This window comes from Malaclemys terrapin, chromosome 14, assembly GCF_027887155.1.
Source record: "Malaclemys terrapin pileata isolate rMalTer1 chromosome 14, rMalTer1.hap1, whole genome shotgun sequence".
Taxonomy (NCBI): domain Eukaryota; kingdom Metazoa; phylum Chordata; order Testudines; family Emydidae; genus Malaclemys; species Malaclemys terrapin.
The window spans coordinates 33,560,419-33,579,875 of NC_071518.1; the positions used below are offsets into that span (position 1 = coordinate 33,560,419).

The 19,457-nt window shown below is 41.6% G+C and overlaps 1 protein-coding gene across 2 annotated transcripts in view; it reads left to right on the top strand.

Annotated features, from left to right (window-relative positions):
- The window catches only part of SMPD3 (sphingomyelin phosphodiesterase 3), a 240,130-nt gene that overhangs the window by 163,473 nt on the left and 57,200 nt on the right, over nt 1-19,457 (top strand). For both annotated transcript variants that reach the window (XM_054049328.1, XM_054049329.1), the window contains exon 3: nt 9,751-11,376. In XM_054049328.1, coding sequence (XP_053905303.1) covers nt 10,033-11,376 — 1,344 coding nt within the window. In that variant the 5' untranslated portion in view covers nt 9,751-10,032. The remainder of the gene's footprint in view (nt 1-9,750; nt 11,377-19,457) is intronic.

Sequence of the window (19,457 nt, forward strand, 5' to 3'; positions counted from 1 at the left end):
TCAGAAATTTTAAAACAAATCTGTTGCAACGGGGCAGAATCAAGGCTACTTGCAGGGCTGGTCAAACATTTTTAGCAATTTTGATTGAAAAAAGAGTGACAATTTTAATTAAAAATGTATCCCATTCTTCAGCAAGCTCCCATTATTTGTCTTATAAACATGCATTTTCATATATTAACATGTTCAGATTTTAAATCTAAACTTAACTCTGAATTTCCTGGATATACAATACTTGTATTCTGGTTAATTACTGTCATTTAAAGTTAGTGATATGTACTTTTAACCTTAACTCCAGTTTGATATAGGGTTTGAGGTTTTTTTGGTCTGAGAATTTGTAGAGAATTTGCGACTGGTAAAAATACCTGATTGAGAGCTCTGGAGATGGTAGTAGTTTCCTGTCTATCCACACAAGAGGCAAAGCACAGTGCAAGCATCACCATTTAGACCACCAGTCGGTCTCAACCCTGAAATAGAGAAACCCACCTCTAGGTGTGAGAGAGTAGCTTAGGTTCCATGCCAGTTCAGTGCTTAGTTTCTCTGCTAAGGGAGACAGGAAGGATGTCAATTAAAACCAAATGCTGTGTTGAGTGAACACAACTGCAACCGCCAACTCATGTTATATAAGCTGTTAAGTAGCCAACAGAAGGTAACTTTCTCTTCCTACTGATCTGACTGTAATAGAGTTGGACAGTTACCCCAGGACTGAATTAGATCTATAAAGTTGATATGCTTCGTATCCCATTCCAAATACCCTGAACTACCAAGGCTGTGCCAAAGGGAGTTAGGTGCCCAGCTCTTATACAAATTCAATAGTAGTAATGTGCCTGACTCCTTTAGGCTCCTTTGAAAATTCCAGCCCAAGTCCTCAATACCTTTTTGTTCTTATAAAAGGTTGCAGAGTGTATAGCACTGAACTCCTCAATAAGCATGCCAAACGCAGTGCTGGGTCCATTCATTTAAACAAAAAGTTAATCTGAGCATTTGTGGATTTTTGCTTCATTTGCTGGCTGATAGCCCTGGATAGGCATCCTACAAGACTTATGAATACACATTTAAATACATTTTTACAGGATAGCTCAATTAAACTTGACAGCATGTTTACAATGGGTTACACCTGATGATAGCGAATAGATTCAAGTTACAGGGCATTTGGAGATTGTTTGATTAGTTCATTTTAAAAGATCATGAAAAATGTGCCAAATTCACATGAAAATTCAAGTCTGTAACAACACGCTTTCCTCCCTGCATAACAAATCCTTAGTTAGACTGTATGCAGCTTTATTCATCTGCGTAAGTAATGCTCTTATTTCAATACCATGTGCCATAGACCCTGTGGGGATTCACATCCGGGAGTTGTTGGTGGGCAGAACTTGCAAAAGCTGTAAAACTCTCATTGACTTCAGTGGGAGTAGACTGAGAGTGCTTTTGAAATTCTCTCACCATATATCTACAACGACTGCCCAGAGCTGCATCACCATGTCATGTTCTCAGATAGGACAACAGGATTTCAGTAAAAATTTTGGATCTGTAATGATTTAAGATAGCAACCCCTATCTTTAGGGTGCTTAACACTTTCCATTATAAAAGATACTTGTGACTTTGTCTTTGAGAAAGTGTCACAGCCTATTGTTTGGAGACTTCTACCAGTGTGACGCATATGCAAAACTTCCAACAGTCCCAGTTTTCGCAGGACTGTCCTGCTTTGACCCACAAACCCCCTTGCCCTGTGCTGATTGACGTGGCTCCTGTCCTATGGGGCTGGCTCCCCATCCCAGGCATTGCAACCCAGCTCCAGCAATCAGGTTATAGTGCTGCTTGGATCTGGGGAGGGAGCCAAATTCGAGCGAGTGGCATTGTGACCTCCTGCGCCATGTCACAATGTCATGCAACGCACTTAAATTTTGCTTGGCTGGCCCCCCATTGGGGTTAATAAGAAGAAACTCTGTCTAGAATGAACACACATTCTCTAAAAAATCCAGATAGTATTTACTGAAATATTCCAGAAATGTGCCTTTTTCCCCTCACCCGTTTTAAATCAGTGACAATGAAACAGTACAATACAACTGAGGTATAATATGGCATACACAATACAGCTGAGCAAATAATTAAAATTAATTGATTCAGTTAACATTTTCTCTTTATTTACATTTAGAAACTCTCATCACTAATGAATCATTAGCAAAATCCAAGTATTATACTAAAGAAAAAGAAAAATATATATTATGTAATTTTGTCAGATAATTCAATTAACGGTATCAACTCAGGAAAAAGACCTGAGCATCATTAACTGTCTATGCCAGAAGGACAGGAGACCCTGGATGTGGTTTAATTAGGTCGCAACTTTATTAACAACTGTCTGGGAGTGAACTGTGCAGGTAAAAGTGTACAGTGCATGATCATTTCAGTATGTAACTGGGGGACTTCTGTCAGCCTTCCCCCTTTGCCATCCTGGTCCGCAGTCTACCCACTACTTGGACCTTACTATCCCCCCCTCAAATGAGGGTTAAGGTGAGCTATAAAGGAGAGGGATTGACTCCCTGCCATGCCAGTCATAGGAGCCCAGATCTCCCACCCCCCATTTCCACTCCTTTAATAAATACCTTCTTCAAATCCTTTACCAATGCATTTATCTGATCACTGTATCCCTTCACTGTGGACAGTTCAATGAAGACATCTGCTCAATGTGCAGCAGCAATCAAAAAAGCAAACAAACTGTTAGGGTGCATGAGGAGTGTCATGGACAATAATATCAAAAATGTCATCATTATGCAAATTAATAATACACCTTCACCTGGAATACTGTGTTCCGTTCCAGTCGCTCTGTCTCACAAAGGCAGAAATACAGGGGGTTCTGAGATAGGTGGCAAATGACTGGAGGTATGAAAAACTCTTGTGAAGACAGATTGAAAAGATTGGGACTGTTTAGAGAGGAGATGAATAAGAGGAGACATGATAAGAATAACGGACATGATTTGTTCTTGACAAATCCATGCTGACTAACCAACCTGATAGCTTTCTTTGACAAAGTAACAAGCTTTGTGGATAGAGGAGAAGCAGTATATGTGATATAACTTGACTTTAGTAAGGCTTTTGATACTGTTTTGCATGACCTTCTCATAAACAAACTAGGGAAATACAACCTAGATGGAACTACTGTAAGGTGGGTGCATAACTGGTTGGAAAACCATTCCCACAGAGTAGTTATCAGTGGTTCAGTCAAGCTGACAGGGCATATTGAGTGGAGTCCTACAGGGATCAGTTCTGGGTCCAGCTCTGTTCAATATCTTCATCAATGATTTAGATCAGTGGTTCCCAAACTTGTTCCGCCGCTTGTTCAGGGAAAGCCCCTGGCGGGCCGGGCCGGTTTGTTTACCTACCGCGTCTGCAGTTTTGGACGATCGCGGCTCCCAGTGGCCGTGGTTCGCTGCTCCAGGCCAATGGGAGCTGCTGGAAGCGGCACGGGCCGAGGGACGTACTGGCCGCCACTTCCAGCAGCTCCCATTGGCCTGGAGCAGCGAACCGCAGCCACTGGGAGCAGCGATCGGCCGAAACTGCGGACGCGGCAGGTAAACAAAGCAGTCCAGCCCACCAGGGGCTTTCCCTGCACAAGCAGCGGAACAAGTTTGGGAACCACTGATTTAGATAATGGCAAAGAGAGTACACTTATAAAGTTTGCAGATGATACTAAGCTGGGAGGGGTTGCAAGTGCTTTGGAACTGGGAGCTGCAGGCGGTCGTGCCTGCGGACAGTCAGTGTAAACAAACTGTCTCGTGGCCCGCCCGCGGATTACCCTGATGGGCCACAGGTTGCCCACCACTGATGTAGACAAACACCTGTCAGGGATGGTGTAGATAATATTTAGTCATGCCATAAGTCCAGGGGACTGGACTAGATGACCTCTTGAGTCCTATGATTCTGTGATAAAAGTAATATATACAGAAGGTAGATGGGGAACTTCTATTCTCCCTGCCTAATAAAGATGAATTCTGGAAGTAAAAGATAAATCCTCATGCTTCAGGGCGTACATCAACCTCTAATTACTTGTGCTTAGAGGTACAGCTGGACAAAATTTTTCATCCAAAACTTTTTTCCCTGAAAAATGCAGATTTGGATTGATCAAAACATTTTGTGAATTTGTGTTGAATCCGCTGAATTGTTTGTCAAAAAAATCAAAATGTGTCATTTTGACAGTTTGCAAACAAAACATTTAATTTTTTTTTATTCAAAATTAATTTTGTTTAGAAATGTACTTAGTTTAAGTTTAAAAAAAATTAACATCTTAAAAAGCTGAGCCAAAATATTTAGTTAGACTGGAAACAAAATTTAAAAAACTTTTTTGGTTCGATGAAAAATTTGATTTTTTTTTATTTTTATTTTTTATTGGGTCAATCCAAAACAGAGGTTTTTTTTCATTTTTTTGTAACAGCTAGTGAATCAAAAGATCAATTATTTACACAACTCTAATTTGGAGGGAACTTTGCCTAGGGACAGGTTATCTCATAACTGCCTTTTACAGGAGTTCTTGAGCACAGTTCTGAAGCAGCCAGCACTGGCTATAATCAGAGAGAGGCTATGGAACTAGATGGACCACTTGTCTGATCCAGTATGGCAGTTTTGGGTGTCAGCTTCACCACAGAGATGCATTGTCTATAACAATAACACCATTTAAGGTCTCTGAGTTCTGTATTCAAACTCTGTGTTATTATATTCCAATTTATTTATAAGTTAATCAATAGATTCTAAGAGTAAAATTTTCAAAAGCTCCCAAGCTAATTTCCCTCTAAGCTGTATGGCCGTGCAGCTGCCTATTAAGCTCCGCGCAGGCGCTCAGGGCTGTAACGGGAAGAGATGCCTCTCCCCAAGCTCCGGATCTGCTGCAGCGCCCCTCCCCTGACTCCGACCCAGCCCAGTCCTGGACCTGCTGCAGCTGGGGGACAGGCATCCCTCCCCTGGCCCTGAACCAGCCTGGCCTGGACCTGTCGCAGCCAGGGGAGAGGCTCCCTCCCACCCCCCCAGCCCAGGTGCTGCTGTGGGAGGAGAGAGCTGGATGGGGGAGTCCTCTCTCCCCACTGGAGCCACAGGGAGCCCAACTGTACCCCAAACCTCTCATCCCCAGCCCCACCCCAGAGCCCACACCCCGAACTGGAGCCCTCACCCCCCTGCACCGCAACCCTCTGCTTCAGCCCTGAGCCCCCTCCCACACTCCGAATGCCTCGGTCCCACCCCACCACATGAATAACAAAATTCATTCCACACATGGGTGGGAAAAATTAGAGGGAACACTGCTCCTAAATTGCTTAGGAGCTTAAATCTCATTGACTTGAGGGATTTAAGAGCTTTTTAAAATTCTACCCTTTACAGTCATGCAAATTTGATTGTAGAATGGTAATTCAGAAACCTTAAATGGTATTGTAGTTACAAGACGATGCTTCTCTTTGTGGTAAAGATGACTCACATAGGACCTGCCATAGTGGATCAAACCAGTGGACCATTTAGTTCAGTAGCTTAAGTCCCATTTTCAAAAAAGGCAGTTCGGAGACTAAACTCACTGTAAGCCTATTTGATGTAACCTTCTAAGTCACTTAAGTGCTTTTGAAAATGGGACTTATGCTCCCAAATCACTTAGAGTAAAATTTTCTGAAGCTCCTAACTCTTCATCAAATCACTATGCAAGTAGATAGGGAATTTTTAATTTATTTTTTAATAGGTGCATCTATTGTTAAATTAATAAAACATGCAAATAAACAATCCAAGGAACCACTAGAGCTTGTGTCTCTCACCAAGAGAAGTTGGTCCAATAAAAGATATTACCTCACCTTCTCTTTAGTGCACTTTTGGGGGCACTCTAGATAACAGAAAATACTAATTCTAAAAATCTTTAGTTGAAATCTTTTAACCAGATGCCTTGCTATCACTTCAACCAAGAACTTCCACACCAGCAGGTTTAAAAAATAAATTAAGTTCTTTTTTTAAGACTTCAAACATTTAGTAAACAACTAAAGACAACTGCTGTTTACCTTCTGTATGCTATAAGAATACGTTTCATTGCATGATCTTCAGTTCTCCCTTAATCACTCCAACCCCTGTGAATAAAGCATTGGATTACCAAGTAATATCCTTCAACATGAGGAATTATGCACTTAGCCTCAGATTCCATTTAAACCACTGCTCTAGGAGAAATATTACTGACGTCATTGTTCATGTTTTCAAAACCACAAACTGCTGCTGACACATACAGAGCCCTTTTCTTCTTAGCATCACAGAGAGCTGGAGTGGCACAAATTTCATATTTCTTCCTCTCTTTTGTTCTGTTTGTTCATTTGTTCTTTGTGCCTCTTGGAGGTGATGGGGTGGGGGGGGGGGCATGTTCTGGTGGCTAAGGTACAGGAAAGTCAGGGGTCTGGGATCTGTTCCTGGCTCTGCCACTGATTGTCTGACAGGGAAATCACTTAACTTCTCTCTTTGTTTCTGTAAAATGGGGATATTTTACTGCGTCAGGGGTATTGTGAGAGGTATTTTTAGTTAGGGCTAGTTTGTTCCCAGTCCTTCTGTATGTTTGTGTGCAATAGGTAGGACATGTGTTGCCGTGGCCCTTATTGTTTACAAAGTTCTACATTCTTGCTAAATATTATTAAAACAGTGTCAACCCTACATCTGAATTGATTTGCTTTTGCCATTAGAAGTCCTAGTCAACAATATTTTTGTACAAATCTTTTTTTTTTTTTTTATAGCATATTGAGATCATGGTTTGAATGCAAGAGTTCTTTATGCTTGTATAATCGACTCTGAAGCCATTTTCATTGATCATATTATGGTTTACTTGAAGAATACTTAATTTGCAGTTGATTGACCCTTAAGTCCATAAGAGGCTTGCATTGAGTGTGTGAAGGCCTACTCCAGTTAGCTTTTGTGTGTCCTGTCATCCAGTAGGTGTTGACTATATTATTTACAAAACTGACACCAGGAATCATATGTCCCCCTGGGAGCCATTGGATCTACCATGATCTATTTAGGGATGCTTTTGTCCAAGCTAAATTATTATGTCTCTATCATAGTTCTATTTGTTTGGTATGGTATTTTTAAAGAGGTAGAAAAGAGAGGAAATATTAAATTCAAATTGAGCTTCTAGTGTAGAACAGAATCAGTCCCACCAAAATCTTACATATCATTAGACAGAAAACTGGAATATAAATCCATGTTCCACCCTCTCTTCCCATGCCCCAAACAATTGTGTGTTATTTACCCAGGAGACTTGCAGATTAGAGCCTATCAGGCCTACTGGGTAATTATGTAATTAGCCAGGGATTAAAAAAAAAACCATTTTAAGTACCCAGTAGATTAGAGAGGGTTCTTCACACATCTTCTTATCTACTGAATAATGACATAATTGGATGGGGTTTAAGTTACTTTGATTTGTACATGCCAGACTGGAAAGACTCTTTTCTCTGTAGTCTCATTACATTATTTTAAATGCCCTAAAATCTTTTGGAAAAATTCAGGAGAGCAAATTTATTAGTTTTTCTCCATCAGTACCACCCCAAAGTCCCAACAACAGTTAGATGGTAAATAGTAAATCAGTTGCTTGACACTTGAAAAATAAGACTTTTCTTTAAACTAAGTAACTGATTTTGTTGTTTATGATATTATGGAAAAATGTGTTGAGCTGATTTAAAAAAAAATTGACACTTCTCAGTCAGACTCTGAGAGGCTGGAGCAGTTCCATCAGCCCAGAGAACTGAGAGACTTGTAGGGCTCACTGAAACTCCAGTGAATAATGTTGGCCTCCTGACATTAGCAAAGGATGTGGTTAGCTTTTGAGTGATGGGGAGAATATGACTCTTCTCAAATTGAGGACTTGGTGTCAGCTATTTAGGGAAAGGGACTCCTTTTAATTTTTCATTTGAACCCTCTTTCTAGTGTTGCTATATCTGTACTTGTGTGGAGCATTGATGGTGAGCCAGATTCTCCTCTCTACACTATTTTTTTTGCTGATGTATTACCATTGACTTAAATAGTTACTCCACTAGTGTAAATGAGAGGAGATTCAAGCTGATAGAATTTTGGTTGAAGGGCACCCCTGCTTTTATGAACACTTTCATGGGATCTTTACTGTTCACATAAAACAGACAAGAACTTCAGCTTTCAGGCATCTTATTCAGCAAAGCATTTAAGCATGTGGTGAAGTTCCATTTAAGTCAATAGGAGCTTAAGCATGTGCTTAATTGCATTTCTGAATAGGGATTGACTTGAAGTCTCATCCATCTGACCTCCACACAGTAAAAACTGTCCAAAAACTCAGTTCATCTTCCTTAAAAGGTTGAACAACTGAGCTGATGCTGAAACTTTAACCTGTGATCCCAAGGAATCTAGAAACAGATTCAGATCTGATGCATAGACTTCTAAGCTCTTTGCTCCAGAGAAGGATCAGACAAAGATTTGCAAAATTTGAATCTTAACGCATCCTCCAAACCAAGCACTCTAGACATCCATTTTTTAATTAAAATAATAGGGAATGTTCCACATCCTTAGTAAAGGTTCAGATCCTCCTGTACTATCACTGAAGTCAATGGAAGTTCAGCCTTTTACCTGCATGGAAGAAGGAGTGGGGCTGAAATGTAATTTTTGGGCGGAACTTAAATTTCCTCTTTAATGTGGTGGTCAGATTTTACAAGGCATTGTCATATAGAAAAAAAAATCAGCCTAATGACTGGGTAATGTAGATTTTTGTTTGCACTTTCCAGAACAAAACAGGCTCATTGCCAATGATAGTTTTGTGTGGAAAGAAAATTCCAGTTCATCTTAATGATCATTGGTTTCAAGTCTTCAATTGTAGAAATGTGATGTGAAGGCTTTATCACAATGGAAAGAAAACCTAGAACTAGGGAAGAATTTCTCATCAATTTTAAACTGACACTGATTTAAATTTATTTAGCCTAAGGTGAAGAATATAAAATCCTTTTATTCACACTTACTCTCTTATTTCATGCTCCTTTATCATGGCTATACTGATTACCTACCTTTTCCTGTCTTCACTGCTGTCCACCTGTTGGTTAACTCCCCTGTTTCTAGGTTTAAGCAGAGTGGAGTTGCCATAATTGTTGCTACCCTAATGCAAATTTTAGAGACCAGCATAGCTAAGACTTTTTTGTTTTGGTAAACAAGCATCAAATTGTTCTCAGCCCTTTATCACAATGTGCCTTTGCCTTCAAACCCACATCACATAAATCTTTTCTTGTTCATCCAAGGACTTTTATGTCACTCCAAGACTGATTAACTTAAGTGATAAGATGCTAAATATAATACTGTTTTAGAACTACCTACAAATAACTGGCAAATAGAATTTGATGAGATGTAGATATATTTGATTTAAATAACAGTGCAGCCTTTAAAGAGAGAGAGATTATAAAATTCAAAAAAACTGCTAATGTAGTACTCAGGTTAAGACTTTAAATTTGCAAGAACAGAGAATTCAGTGTTATAATTTTCATGGCAACCTTAAGGTCATTTGCATTGAATGGGCCAGATTCAGAGGTACAAGTGAATAGAGTTACTGCAGATTTACATCCAATAGCTGAAAGAAGATATCACCCAATGTTTAGCAGACAGTCACATTGCCATGTAAAATGAAATGACAACAACCAAAAGGAAAATAACCATTGACTTAGAAGAAAAATTGGTATGAGTGTGGGAAAAACATGCTTCAAACCTTGAGTAAAAATTAAGTATATTTTTACTTTTTTGTCTCTACAGGTTTTTCATCTGCCGCATCTGAGATTCATTATGGTACCTTGCAATGAGCAATGACCTCCTCTGAAGAATATAGGTGCCAAAAAGACAGAGAGACAGTGGCCTTGTTTCCCTCTTACTTGACAAAGTGAAATGGTGCTCTTAAGGTGATAAGTGTTTACTACACTTGGAAACCCAAACTGTTGGCTGGACGATTTTTCCCTGACCTCCACCCCAGTGTTCTGATGGACGGTTGACAGTGACATCATGTAGTAGTCCCTGAAGTGTTGTCATAACTGAGTTGCAATGGTTTTATACACTTCCCCATTTCCCAACAGCTTTCTATCAGTTCTGCATTCCTTTTCCTGGGGCCTGATTTTCCCATGTTATTGGTTTGCAGACAGGCTTGTGGCCTCCTTTGTTCCTACCACCTATGAGAAACGACAAAGGGCAGATGATCCGTGCTACTTTCAAGCACTCTGCATCATTATTACCACTCCCATCTACTTGGCACTGCTGGTGGCATCTCTTCCTTTTGCCCTGATTGGCTTCTTGTTATGGTCACCTCTCCAGTCAGCTAGAAGGCCATATATCTACTCCAGGCTAGGAGACAAGAGCCAGGCCAATGGCGCTACACTACTTACTGAATGGAAAGCTACAGGCAATGGGAAAAGCTTCTGCTTTGGTAGTGCCAATGTTTGTCTGCTACCAGACTCTCTGGCAAGATTTAACAATGTTTTCAACACACAGGCACGGGCTAGAGAAATTGGGCGGAGAATCAGAAATGGGGCAAGCAGACCACAGATAAAAATATATATAGATTCCCCCACTAACACATCCATCAGTGCAGCCAGTTTCAGCAGCTTGGTCTCTCCCCAAGTTGGAGATAGCACTAATCGTGCTGTCAATGTAGGCATCAAAAGGACATCATCTATGGAGTACAAGGGAGACAATTCTGGTTCAAATAACAGTGAGGATAGCAGAGATGCTAAAGCTGGAGGGGAACTAAATGAAGGAGAGGACAACAACACATGTATCGTGCGCATAAGTGGGGAGGATAATGGCCACATTTCAGACCCAGAAGTGGATGCCATTAGTGGCCAGGCTAATATCAGTAGCCCAGCAGAACACTCCTTGGAAGGTGAAAGAGAGAGTCCAAAGGGTCAAATACCCAACCATAAACAGAAAGAAGGAGATTCTGGGAGTTTAGACAGCTACACTGCCTCGCGAGAGTCCCTGGTTAAGGTTCGCATTGGAGATGGCACAGTGGACCAAAGTAACATCAACAACAAGCTCCTTTACAAAGCCTCGGTCATGAAGAAGACCTCTGTGAGGAAAAAGAAGCATATGGATGAAATCTTTGACCATGAGATCTCTGCTTTCTTTCCTGCCAACTTGGACTTCCTGTGCTTGCAGGAAGTGTTTGACAAAAGAGCAGCAGAGAAGTTGAAACAGCAGCTCCATCACTATTTTGAATACGTTCTATATGATGTTGGGGTCTATGGCTGCCATGGCTGCTGTAGCTTTAAGTTTGTTAACAGTGGCCTGCTTTTTGCCAGCCGCTACCCGATTATGGATGCTGCCTATCACTGTTACCCCAATGGAAAAGGAACGGACTCCTTGGCTTCCAAGGGGGCCTTGTTTCTCAAGGTAAGGCCCTTTCTTTTTGAAACCTATAACTGTCTCTTGTACATGCTTGGTTATAAATCAACTGTATTGCTGGTCAATAAACTCTGTTAGAGATGGGTCAGAGAAGCAGTGATCAGATCTGGATTACATTTAGGCTAGAATTTGTGGCTTAGAGAATGTACTAAGATGATAGACATGCATGAAACGTTGAAGATTTGGGGCTAGGGTTTGAGTTCAGATTTAAGGGTGTCAAAGTATCAAGCTCTTCTCTTGGGATTTTGCTCTCATTTTGAATAAATCTCTTTTTAATAAAACATGTATGCTTTAAATAAGCCTCAAGAGAGACACATTAACAGGTGAGGGACAATGACACTAACAAATTCACTCATGCTGTGTGTTTACGGAGCAAATTGGGGATGTTTGAGGGACAGTCAGCCTCAAAACAAAACAAAAACTAAAATTATTTCATGAGATATTTGAACTGTCCTTTTAGCATGTAATGATGCCTCTCCCATTGTGTGAGGTGATAGTTGATAAAGAAGTAAGCAAAACCAAAGGAAAATGTTTGGCACTGAAAATTATGATAGTAGTTTATGCAGAGTGAAACTTGTAGTGGAGGACAGTGGTGAGTACCAAGTGCAGAACAAGTGGACCAAAAAGTCTGGGGAGCCTGTTTCACGTAGTGATCATTCAAGAGGGTTGTCTTGTAAAATTTCCCAGGCTTTGGAGAGCACGTCTGAGATGCTTCTCTTTGGTAGGACGGTTTTCTACACTCAGAGTGCAGCTGCCTGTTCTATTTTCCACTTCAGAAGTTTGGGAGCATTATGTTTTTTTCACTTTCTTAGGATAATTAATTTAAATAAGATGATGGTTGTGAGAATATGTGGTTTGAAGTAAAGAGTTGTGCTTGTCAGGGTCAGAGGAGGGAGATACTAGACATCTCCATGAAATGAGCTGGTTTTGCAAGACTGGCAACACATTGTGTTGAATTCTTATGAGATTGGCTGTATATCTCACTAGAAACCAGACCCCTTCTCATTTTGGATTTGACCAAGAACCAAAACTGTAAGGCTAGGCTCAGATCCAGGGTTTCCAATCTAAACGTATCCAAAAATCCCCAGGAGTATTAGATTTCAGGTTCTGGCCATTGACATAGTGTGAGGGGTTTTCCCAGGTTGCAACCTGGACTGTGGGACCGCTGAGTCCTCTGTCCAACCAACCTGGGCTCCCTCTTAAACTGTGATGCTGTTGGCAAGCTACAAGCCTCTGGCAGGTACTGCACTTACGCAGACATCCACAGGCAGGGACATACCCAACTGAGTTGCACGAATGCTTCTCCTAACCACTCATGAACCAACAATAGAAGGCTCCAGCCAATTCCCCCCAGCTCCCCAGCCTTGAATCCCAGAACTGTACTACCTTGCCCTGGACAGAAGTCTGACCAGTTTAAGTTCATTACCCAGCCTGACCCTTCCTCGAATTGGAGAGGACACAAACTATCTTGTATCTTGAGCTGAGATTTCCCATGCACTTCAACCAAAACACACTGTTTTAGGTAAAATATAAAACAAATGTATAAACTACAGAAAGAGAGATTTCAAGTGATTATAAGTAATAAGTATAGAGATCAAGGTTGGTTACCTAAGAAATAAAAGTAAATTTGCTATCTGAGTTCTGTAAACTAAACAGGATTTGAATCGAGCAGTGTCTCACCCTGATAGTATAAACAGGTCACAGATCTTCAGTACTCAGGCTCGAACTCTCCTCCAGCCCAGGACCACCCTTCCCTGTTCAAAATATTTGTCCTCCAGACATGTTTCCAGGTGTTGAGTTGTGGGGAGTGTGAGGCCAAGTCATAATGTCACTTCTCTTGATAGTTTCTTCCAGCTTGCTGGAAAGATCTATGCTTGTAACATGGAGAACCATTCCCATTGATCAAGCATCCTCCATAGTCTATATGATCTCTCTGAGAAACCTTCTGGGATGGTTGTTAGGAGTGTGGATTCCCTTTAATGGACCATGAGCACATCTGGCTACTCCATTGTTGTACCTAAAAGGCTGGTTGTGGGTGTTCCCAACCTCAAACATTTCAGTAACACACACAGCGCAAACTTCATGACTTCACATACAATGATAGCACATACAATCCAACAGGATATTAAAGTTTAACAAATCAAGAATTTTAAAATGATACCTCATAAGGCATACTTTGTACAAAACATATCATTATGTGACAGTGGTGAATATGGGGTTCCAGGCTGCTGCTTTAAGGTACAGAGTGCTACACATACCTCCAGTTTAAGAATTATTTCTCCAATAATTTAAGTCCAAGCTTTCATTTACAAATAATAAAATGTTTCAGGTGCTCAAAGCAGATACATTTTTCTTGCAAAAGTCCACCTTAGATTGTTCAGTACAGCTTAATAAGGTTCAGTGCAAGTGATGAACAATGGGAGTGCCTGTAATTTTGTCTATAAGGTCTACGGGTGGATGTATAGCTGATAGAATGTTTTGGTAAACCCTAATAACAATCAAATCAGAACCTTTAAATATGGGTATTAGAAGATAAGCAAACATACACATACATATATAGTTCGTAATAATTTACCATTCCTTATATATATTACAGAACCAAAATCCTAGGTCTGTACACCATGAGCTAATGAGGTTTACATTTTGGATCTGAATTTTGTAGCCTGGGGTCGTTTTTTATTGATGAACATAGCTAAAGTTTGTTCTCTAATCATTCAAAGCTGCATACATAAAATGAGCATAAACTCTCTAGAATATGGAAACTACTCAGGTCACAATGATTCCACTTCAATTTGTGCATATATTAAGGATTAAGAGATTGTTTTTAATCTGCTTTCAGCTGCCCATTGCTGCGTCATTGATTTGTTACCCTGCTAGGAAGTCAGCAGTGTTTCCATTCCCCTTGCAGAAAATTAAGCCTCTTTTCCAGATACCATTGGGATGATAGACTTAATTATTGATTCAAGTTCTTAAAGTCACAGTTTAGCAGAGGATGAGGGACCAATTTACTATAAAGACTCCTGAAGGGCCAAGATCACTTAAACTGGTACAGATCTCAGACCCAGCCTGAAAACAATATTTGTCTCATGCCTGTGTGATTCTGACATGTATTTTATTCCCCGAAATGTTTTTTATTCTGAATTAAGTGTACTCTGTGCTATGAAATGCTTTTCAGTTTGCATTGTACATTAAGTGGTCACAGATCATTTTCTTTCATGAGAAGATGCAGGATGATCTATGTAGTTTAGTTTGACACAACTTATTTGTTTAGTAAAAGAAGTTTTTAACACTTTGCAAACAGCAAAGTTTATGTATTACTGAAACAATAACCTACAACAAATGAGGGGCTTGGATATTATGGGCCTGAGCCAAAGACCACTGAAGTTAGCGGGAATCTCCAATGATTTCAATGGGCTTTAGATAAGGGTTTATATGGGGATGTCTGCATCTGTACAGAACATATAGTCCTGCAGACATCTCTGCAGCTGGGAAGTGTATTTCCTGCAGGAAGCAAATACCATTCAGTGAAACACACCCTGGTATTGTAAAGCTCTAGAGCTCTTATCACAAAGTGACATAATTAATTTTGTTGTGTTTGGAACAATAGTGATGAGATTTCATAGGACAGACAACTGTGTTTTTAATAAAAGCTTAACTAGACTACATGTGAGGAGAGGCCAATCTTGGTAATTTTCAGTAGAACTCTGTTCCTAAAAGTCATCCAAGTGCCAGTACATTAAACCAAGGGAGCACTAAGTTAAATCATCACATCATCAGCATAAAATCTATCTGATTGTAAGATACTGTTTTTTGCCACACCTGAAAGATGTCTTTTCAAATTAACTATTTCACAGAAAATATGGTGACCATGCTTAAGAGTAATACAGGAGAGTAGCATCTGAGCTTCTCCCTTGACCATGGGGGTGTTACCAGATTTGCCCATTACTTTGGGGTATGCTCATTTATTCGGGTTACTCCTCTGGGGAAGGGTGTTCTGTAATCCTGTCAATGTACTGCTTGTGTCACTTGTGTTTACATATGGAGCTCTACTTCTCCCTTCTGCAAGTCCCCTCCCAATGGAGCTAGCTTGCAGGACCTAGGGTCCCTAGGGCTGGGTTACTCCCACCCCAGAACCGGATGAACATCCACACACCCACACGTACATTAACAGAGCAAGTCTGAGCGGACTGGGTCAATCAGCACTGTCAAGCTGACCCCTTATATGTCTCTGGACTCACTGGGCTGGAGGAAGCAGCACTTTCAAGCTGTCTCTCCTTATATGCCCCTGGGCTCCATGGACTGGGTCAAGCAGCACTTTCAAGCTGTTACCCTTATGCATCCCAAATTCAGCACGTCCCTATCCCCACTTCCCCAACACAATTGTACTGGCAGTAACCTACTCGATGAGCAAACCCCACAGTATTTTGGGCGCTGCAGGGATCTTTAGCTTAGGTAAAAGAAGCGTTGCTGTAGAGTGAATGGGGGAAGCTAAAAACACAAACAAGTAAAGTTCAGCAAGAGAGAGAGAAGTTTAACCATAGAAGTTATTTATTGAATAATAGTAATAACTACACAAGGAGGACTAAACCAACATAACATACATGATTAAATTAAAGGTTAATACCTCAGGTAGAAAGGAAAACAGAGAGAGAGAGAAAGAGGGGGGGTCTCACCCACTCCATGAGGCTTGAACTGGTCAGGGTTCCCAGATGATGGTGGTAGCTGAGGGTTCTGAATGCTGGAGACAGGCAGAGCCCCCAGCACGATCAGACAGGAGATGGAGTTCCAGTGGAACTGATGCATAGTGTGGATCTAAGCATCAGAACCCTGACTAGAGGGTGAGTAGGGATTTTTGTAGAGAAATTACACTGGTTCAAGGGAGAACACTAGATTTGTTTATAGGTAAGCTGATGACTCAAGGGTTTTCTTTAGACTAGAAAATAGGAGCTGATCACTCTTGGCTATGGGTGGTGTTTTCTTCCAGGGAGCTCACAATGCAACCAGGTTGCTTCAGTATTTGGATATCAATTAAGGATTCATTACTAGAATTGATCTGATAACTGCTGAGCTGGGTGTGTTTGCAGGCGTAGGTTCATTAGCATCTAGAGCAGAGATTCCCAGGATGCAGTGCTTCCCTGCTTTTTCTGGTCCCAGAATTCAGTGTGGTTTTCTGTTCTCCGTTCTGTATGTAAATTGAGATGTCTTCCTGTCCCATCTTTTATGCAGATGAGGCTAGGGGAGTTGTCTCTGCTCTCCATTCTGTATGCTAATGTAGATGTCTTAATCTTGTCACCCTTATCAGGAGGGGTCTAGGTGTGTCTCCCAACGCCCTTCACTGCTCTCTGCAAGTTTTCTTTTTCTGATGGGTTTTGGTTTAAGCAGAGGCTGGGGGGGGGGTGTCTTTCATGAGTCTGGCTGGATACTGCACCCTAGTTCCCCAGGAACACAGAGATGTCTGGTATCAGGGGAGCCACGTGGCCATGAGGTAATCAGCTGCCTATTTCCTTCAAGCTGGAACATTCTGTGTTTTATAAAGGTTATAACATGGAAAATGTCCCTGACATAACGCAAGGTGTCTGGTAGTCTTATTCTCCACTAATTTTACAGGCTTCATCATCTGTCTCTTCTTAGTCTAATCTCATTCTTCATTCTCAGCCTCCAAATGCTCCCTGGAACCCCTCTTCAACTTGCTGTCCCCCACATGCTCATTTTGCAACTATATTCCCAAGCAATCCTCATCTATCTTCTCACAAAGTACATTCTTTAGAGCCTGTTTTGATTATCCATAATCATTTGGGAGCCAGTGATTGGAACTGGACGTTACTAGTTTCCAGATTAAGATTTTCATTTACTGGTAGTTATTCCCACATTGCTTTGGACCATATCCAACCTAATCTGATTTAAATTAAGGGTTTATCTCAGCATGAGTTCATGTAGTCTTGTTGAGGAAGAGCCTAGCTGCTCCCCATTCTAATGTCAGGGATGGAGTTAAAATTACTCCTTATGCAGGCTGGCATATTGCAGGATTGTGAGATTATATTCTGTCAGCCTCATGTGGAAAGGAGAACATTCTGCCATTTTAGGAAGAGGAAAGCTATCTCTTTCAAAAACAGAGTAGTACTTCAGAATCTTCCCCTTACCTCTCCTGTACCACAGATTCAGCTGTCAAGGTAAAAGAGGAATGCCGTCTGTACTACGGGGAAGAGGGCAGAGGATGGGGGGGAAGAAGAGTTGATTGGGGTGAGTGTCATGGGGTCGCATATTTAATCACATACAGTTTCCAGCCATCATGATGACAAACCCTTAAACCTTGCAGAATCTCAGAAAAAAAGCTAGCTTCCAAAATCAGAAGAATTTTTCACAGGGGAAAGGAGGGTATGGGTGTGCGTCTTATTTTATTGGTACCATCTGTCCCCTGCTATAGAGCAAAGGCAGCAAGAAGCTAGATTCAATTCAAATTAAATTCAAAACTATTTGAGATTTGATGACTGAAACTTTGCATTACAAAATGAGGCTATTTCACCAAAAAGTTCCCTACATTTCACACACGTGCATCTTTGAAATGGGCCCTTTTTTCCAGTGAAGAGGGAGCTCTGTTATACAGTAGGATTACCCTGCCCCCGATTGTGAAGTTCTGGATTTTGAGAGATTTGTGTAGACAAACAATATAGTTTATCTGGGGCTATAGATAGCTGAAGTATCATTAGTAATATCCGTAAAACACTCAGCTCTTACCTAGTGCTTTTCATCCATAGATCTCAAAGCACTTTACAAAGAAAGGTCTGTATCCTTATCCCTATTTTGCAGAAGAAGAAATGGAGGCACAAAAAGCTGACGTGACATATTCAAGGTAACATAGTAGGTCAGTGGCAGAGCCAGGGCTAGAAAGAGAGAGAGAGAAATGGAATTCAGAGCCTTTTAACATTGGTTCAAACCTAGCTTGATCAGTGGCGGCTGACTTGATGCCAGCTGACTGCTTTTCATGGGCCTGCGTAAAGGTGAATTTTATACGTCTGGGTAAGGGTGGATTTTATAGTCCATCACAGAAGCCATCATCGTCCTTGGCACTTTGGCTGGCAATTTCATGAGCTAGACCATGGATTTGGCATGGAAGCTTGAACTAATTTCTCCTCTGTAGGTGATATCTCCGGGTCAAGATTAAGGCATATTAATAGGCTTGGCAGAACTCAGTTTTTATTATTTTTCAAATGTTGACAATTGATACTGATTTTTTTTATTTTTTCCCCCTGATTTTTAATTATTTTTACAGTTGTGGGAAATTGAGAGGGTAGAATTGGGATTAGGGGTAGGGCAGCGCTGACAGCAGGGCTACAGGGGGTTGCCAGCACTGATAACAGGACTGCAAGGGGCTCCCTATGGGGCAGCAGGACCGAAGACAGCTGGGCAGAATGTGCAGGGGAAACTGTAGTTCTGGGCCAGCAGAGCAGAGACCCTGGGCCAGGGTTGCAAGGAGGAGAACAAGCTTTGGGGGGAGGCCACCCCACTTCTGACCAGTTCCTGCCCAGGGTGGGCTCCAACACTCTTGGCTGGTGAGAAAATGAGCAGAGCCATGACAGCAGAGCAGCAAAGGGCTCCCTGTGCTGCTTAGGGTGACCAGATGTCCCGATTTTATAGGGACAGTCCTGATATTTGGGGCTTTTTCTTATATAGGCTCCTATTGCCCCCCACCTTTTGTCCCGATTTTTCACATTTGCTGTCTGGTCACCCTAGTGCTGCTGCAGGGCTGATGGCACTTGATCCCAGCAGGTGCAAGGTGTAGGGAAGGCTGCAGTCCTGGTGGGGCAGAGCAGAGACCCCTGGCCAGGATTGCGAGGAAGATGAGCCTCCGGTCACTGAGGAGACCTCCCCACTTGAACGGCTCCATCCCCAGGCAGGAGCCATTCAGCAGTGGGATGGCCTCCCACACAGCCGGGGTTTGGCGTTCTCCTCATGGCCCTGGCTCAGGGTCTCTGCTCTGCCCTGCCAAGACTGCAGCCTTCCACAACCCTGTGCCTATAGGAATCCAGTGTCACTGGCCTTGTGGCTGTGCAAGGAGCCATCTGCAGCTC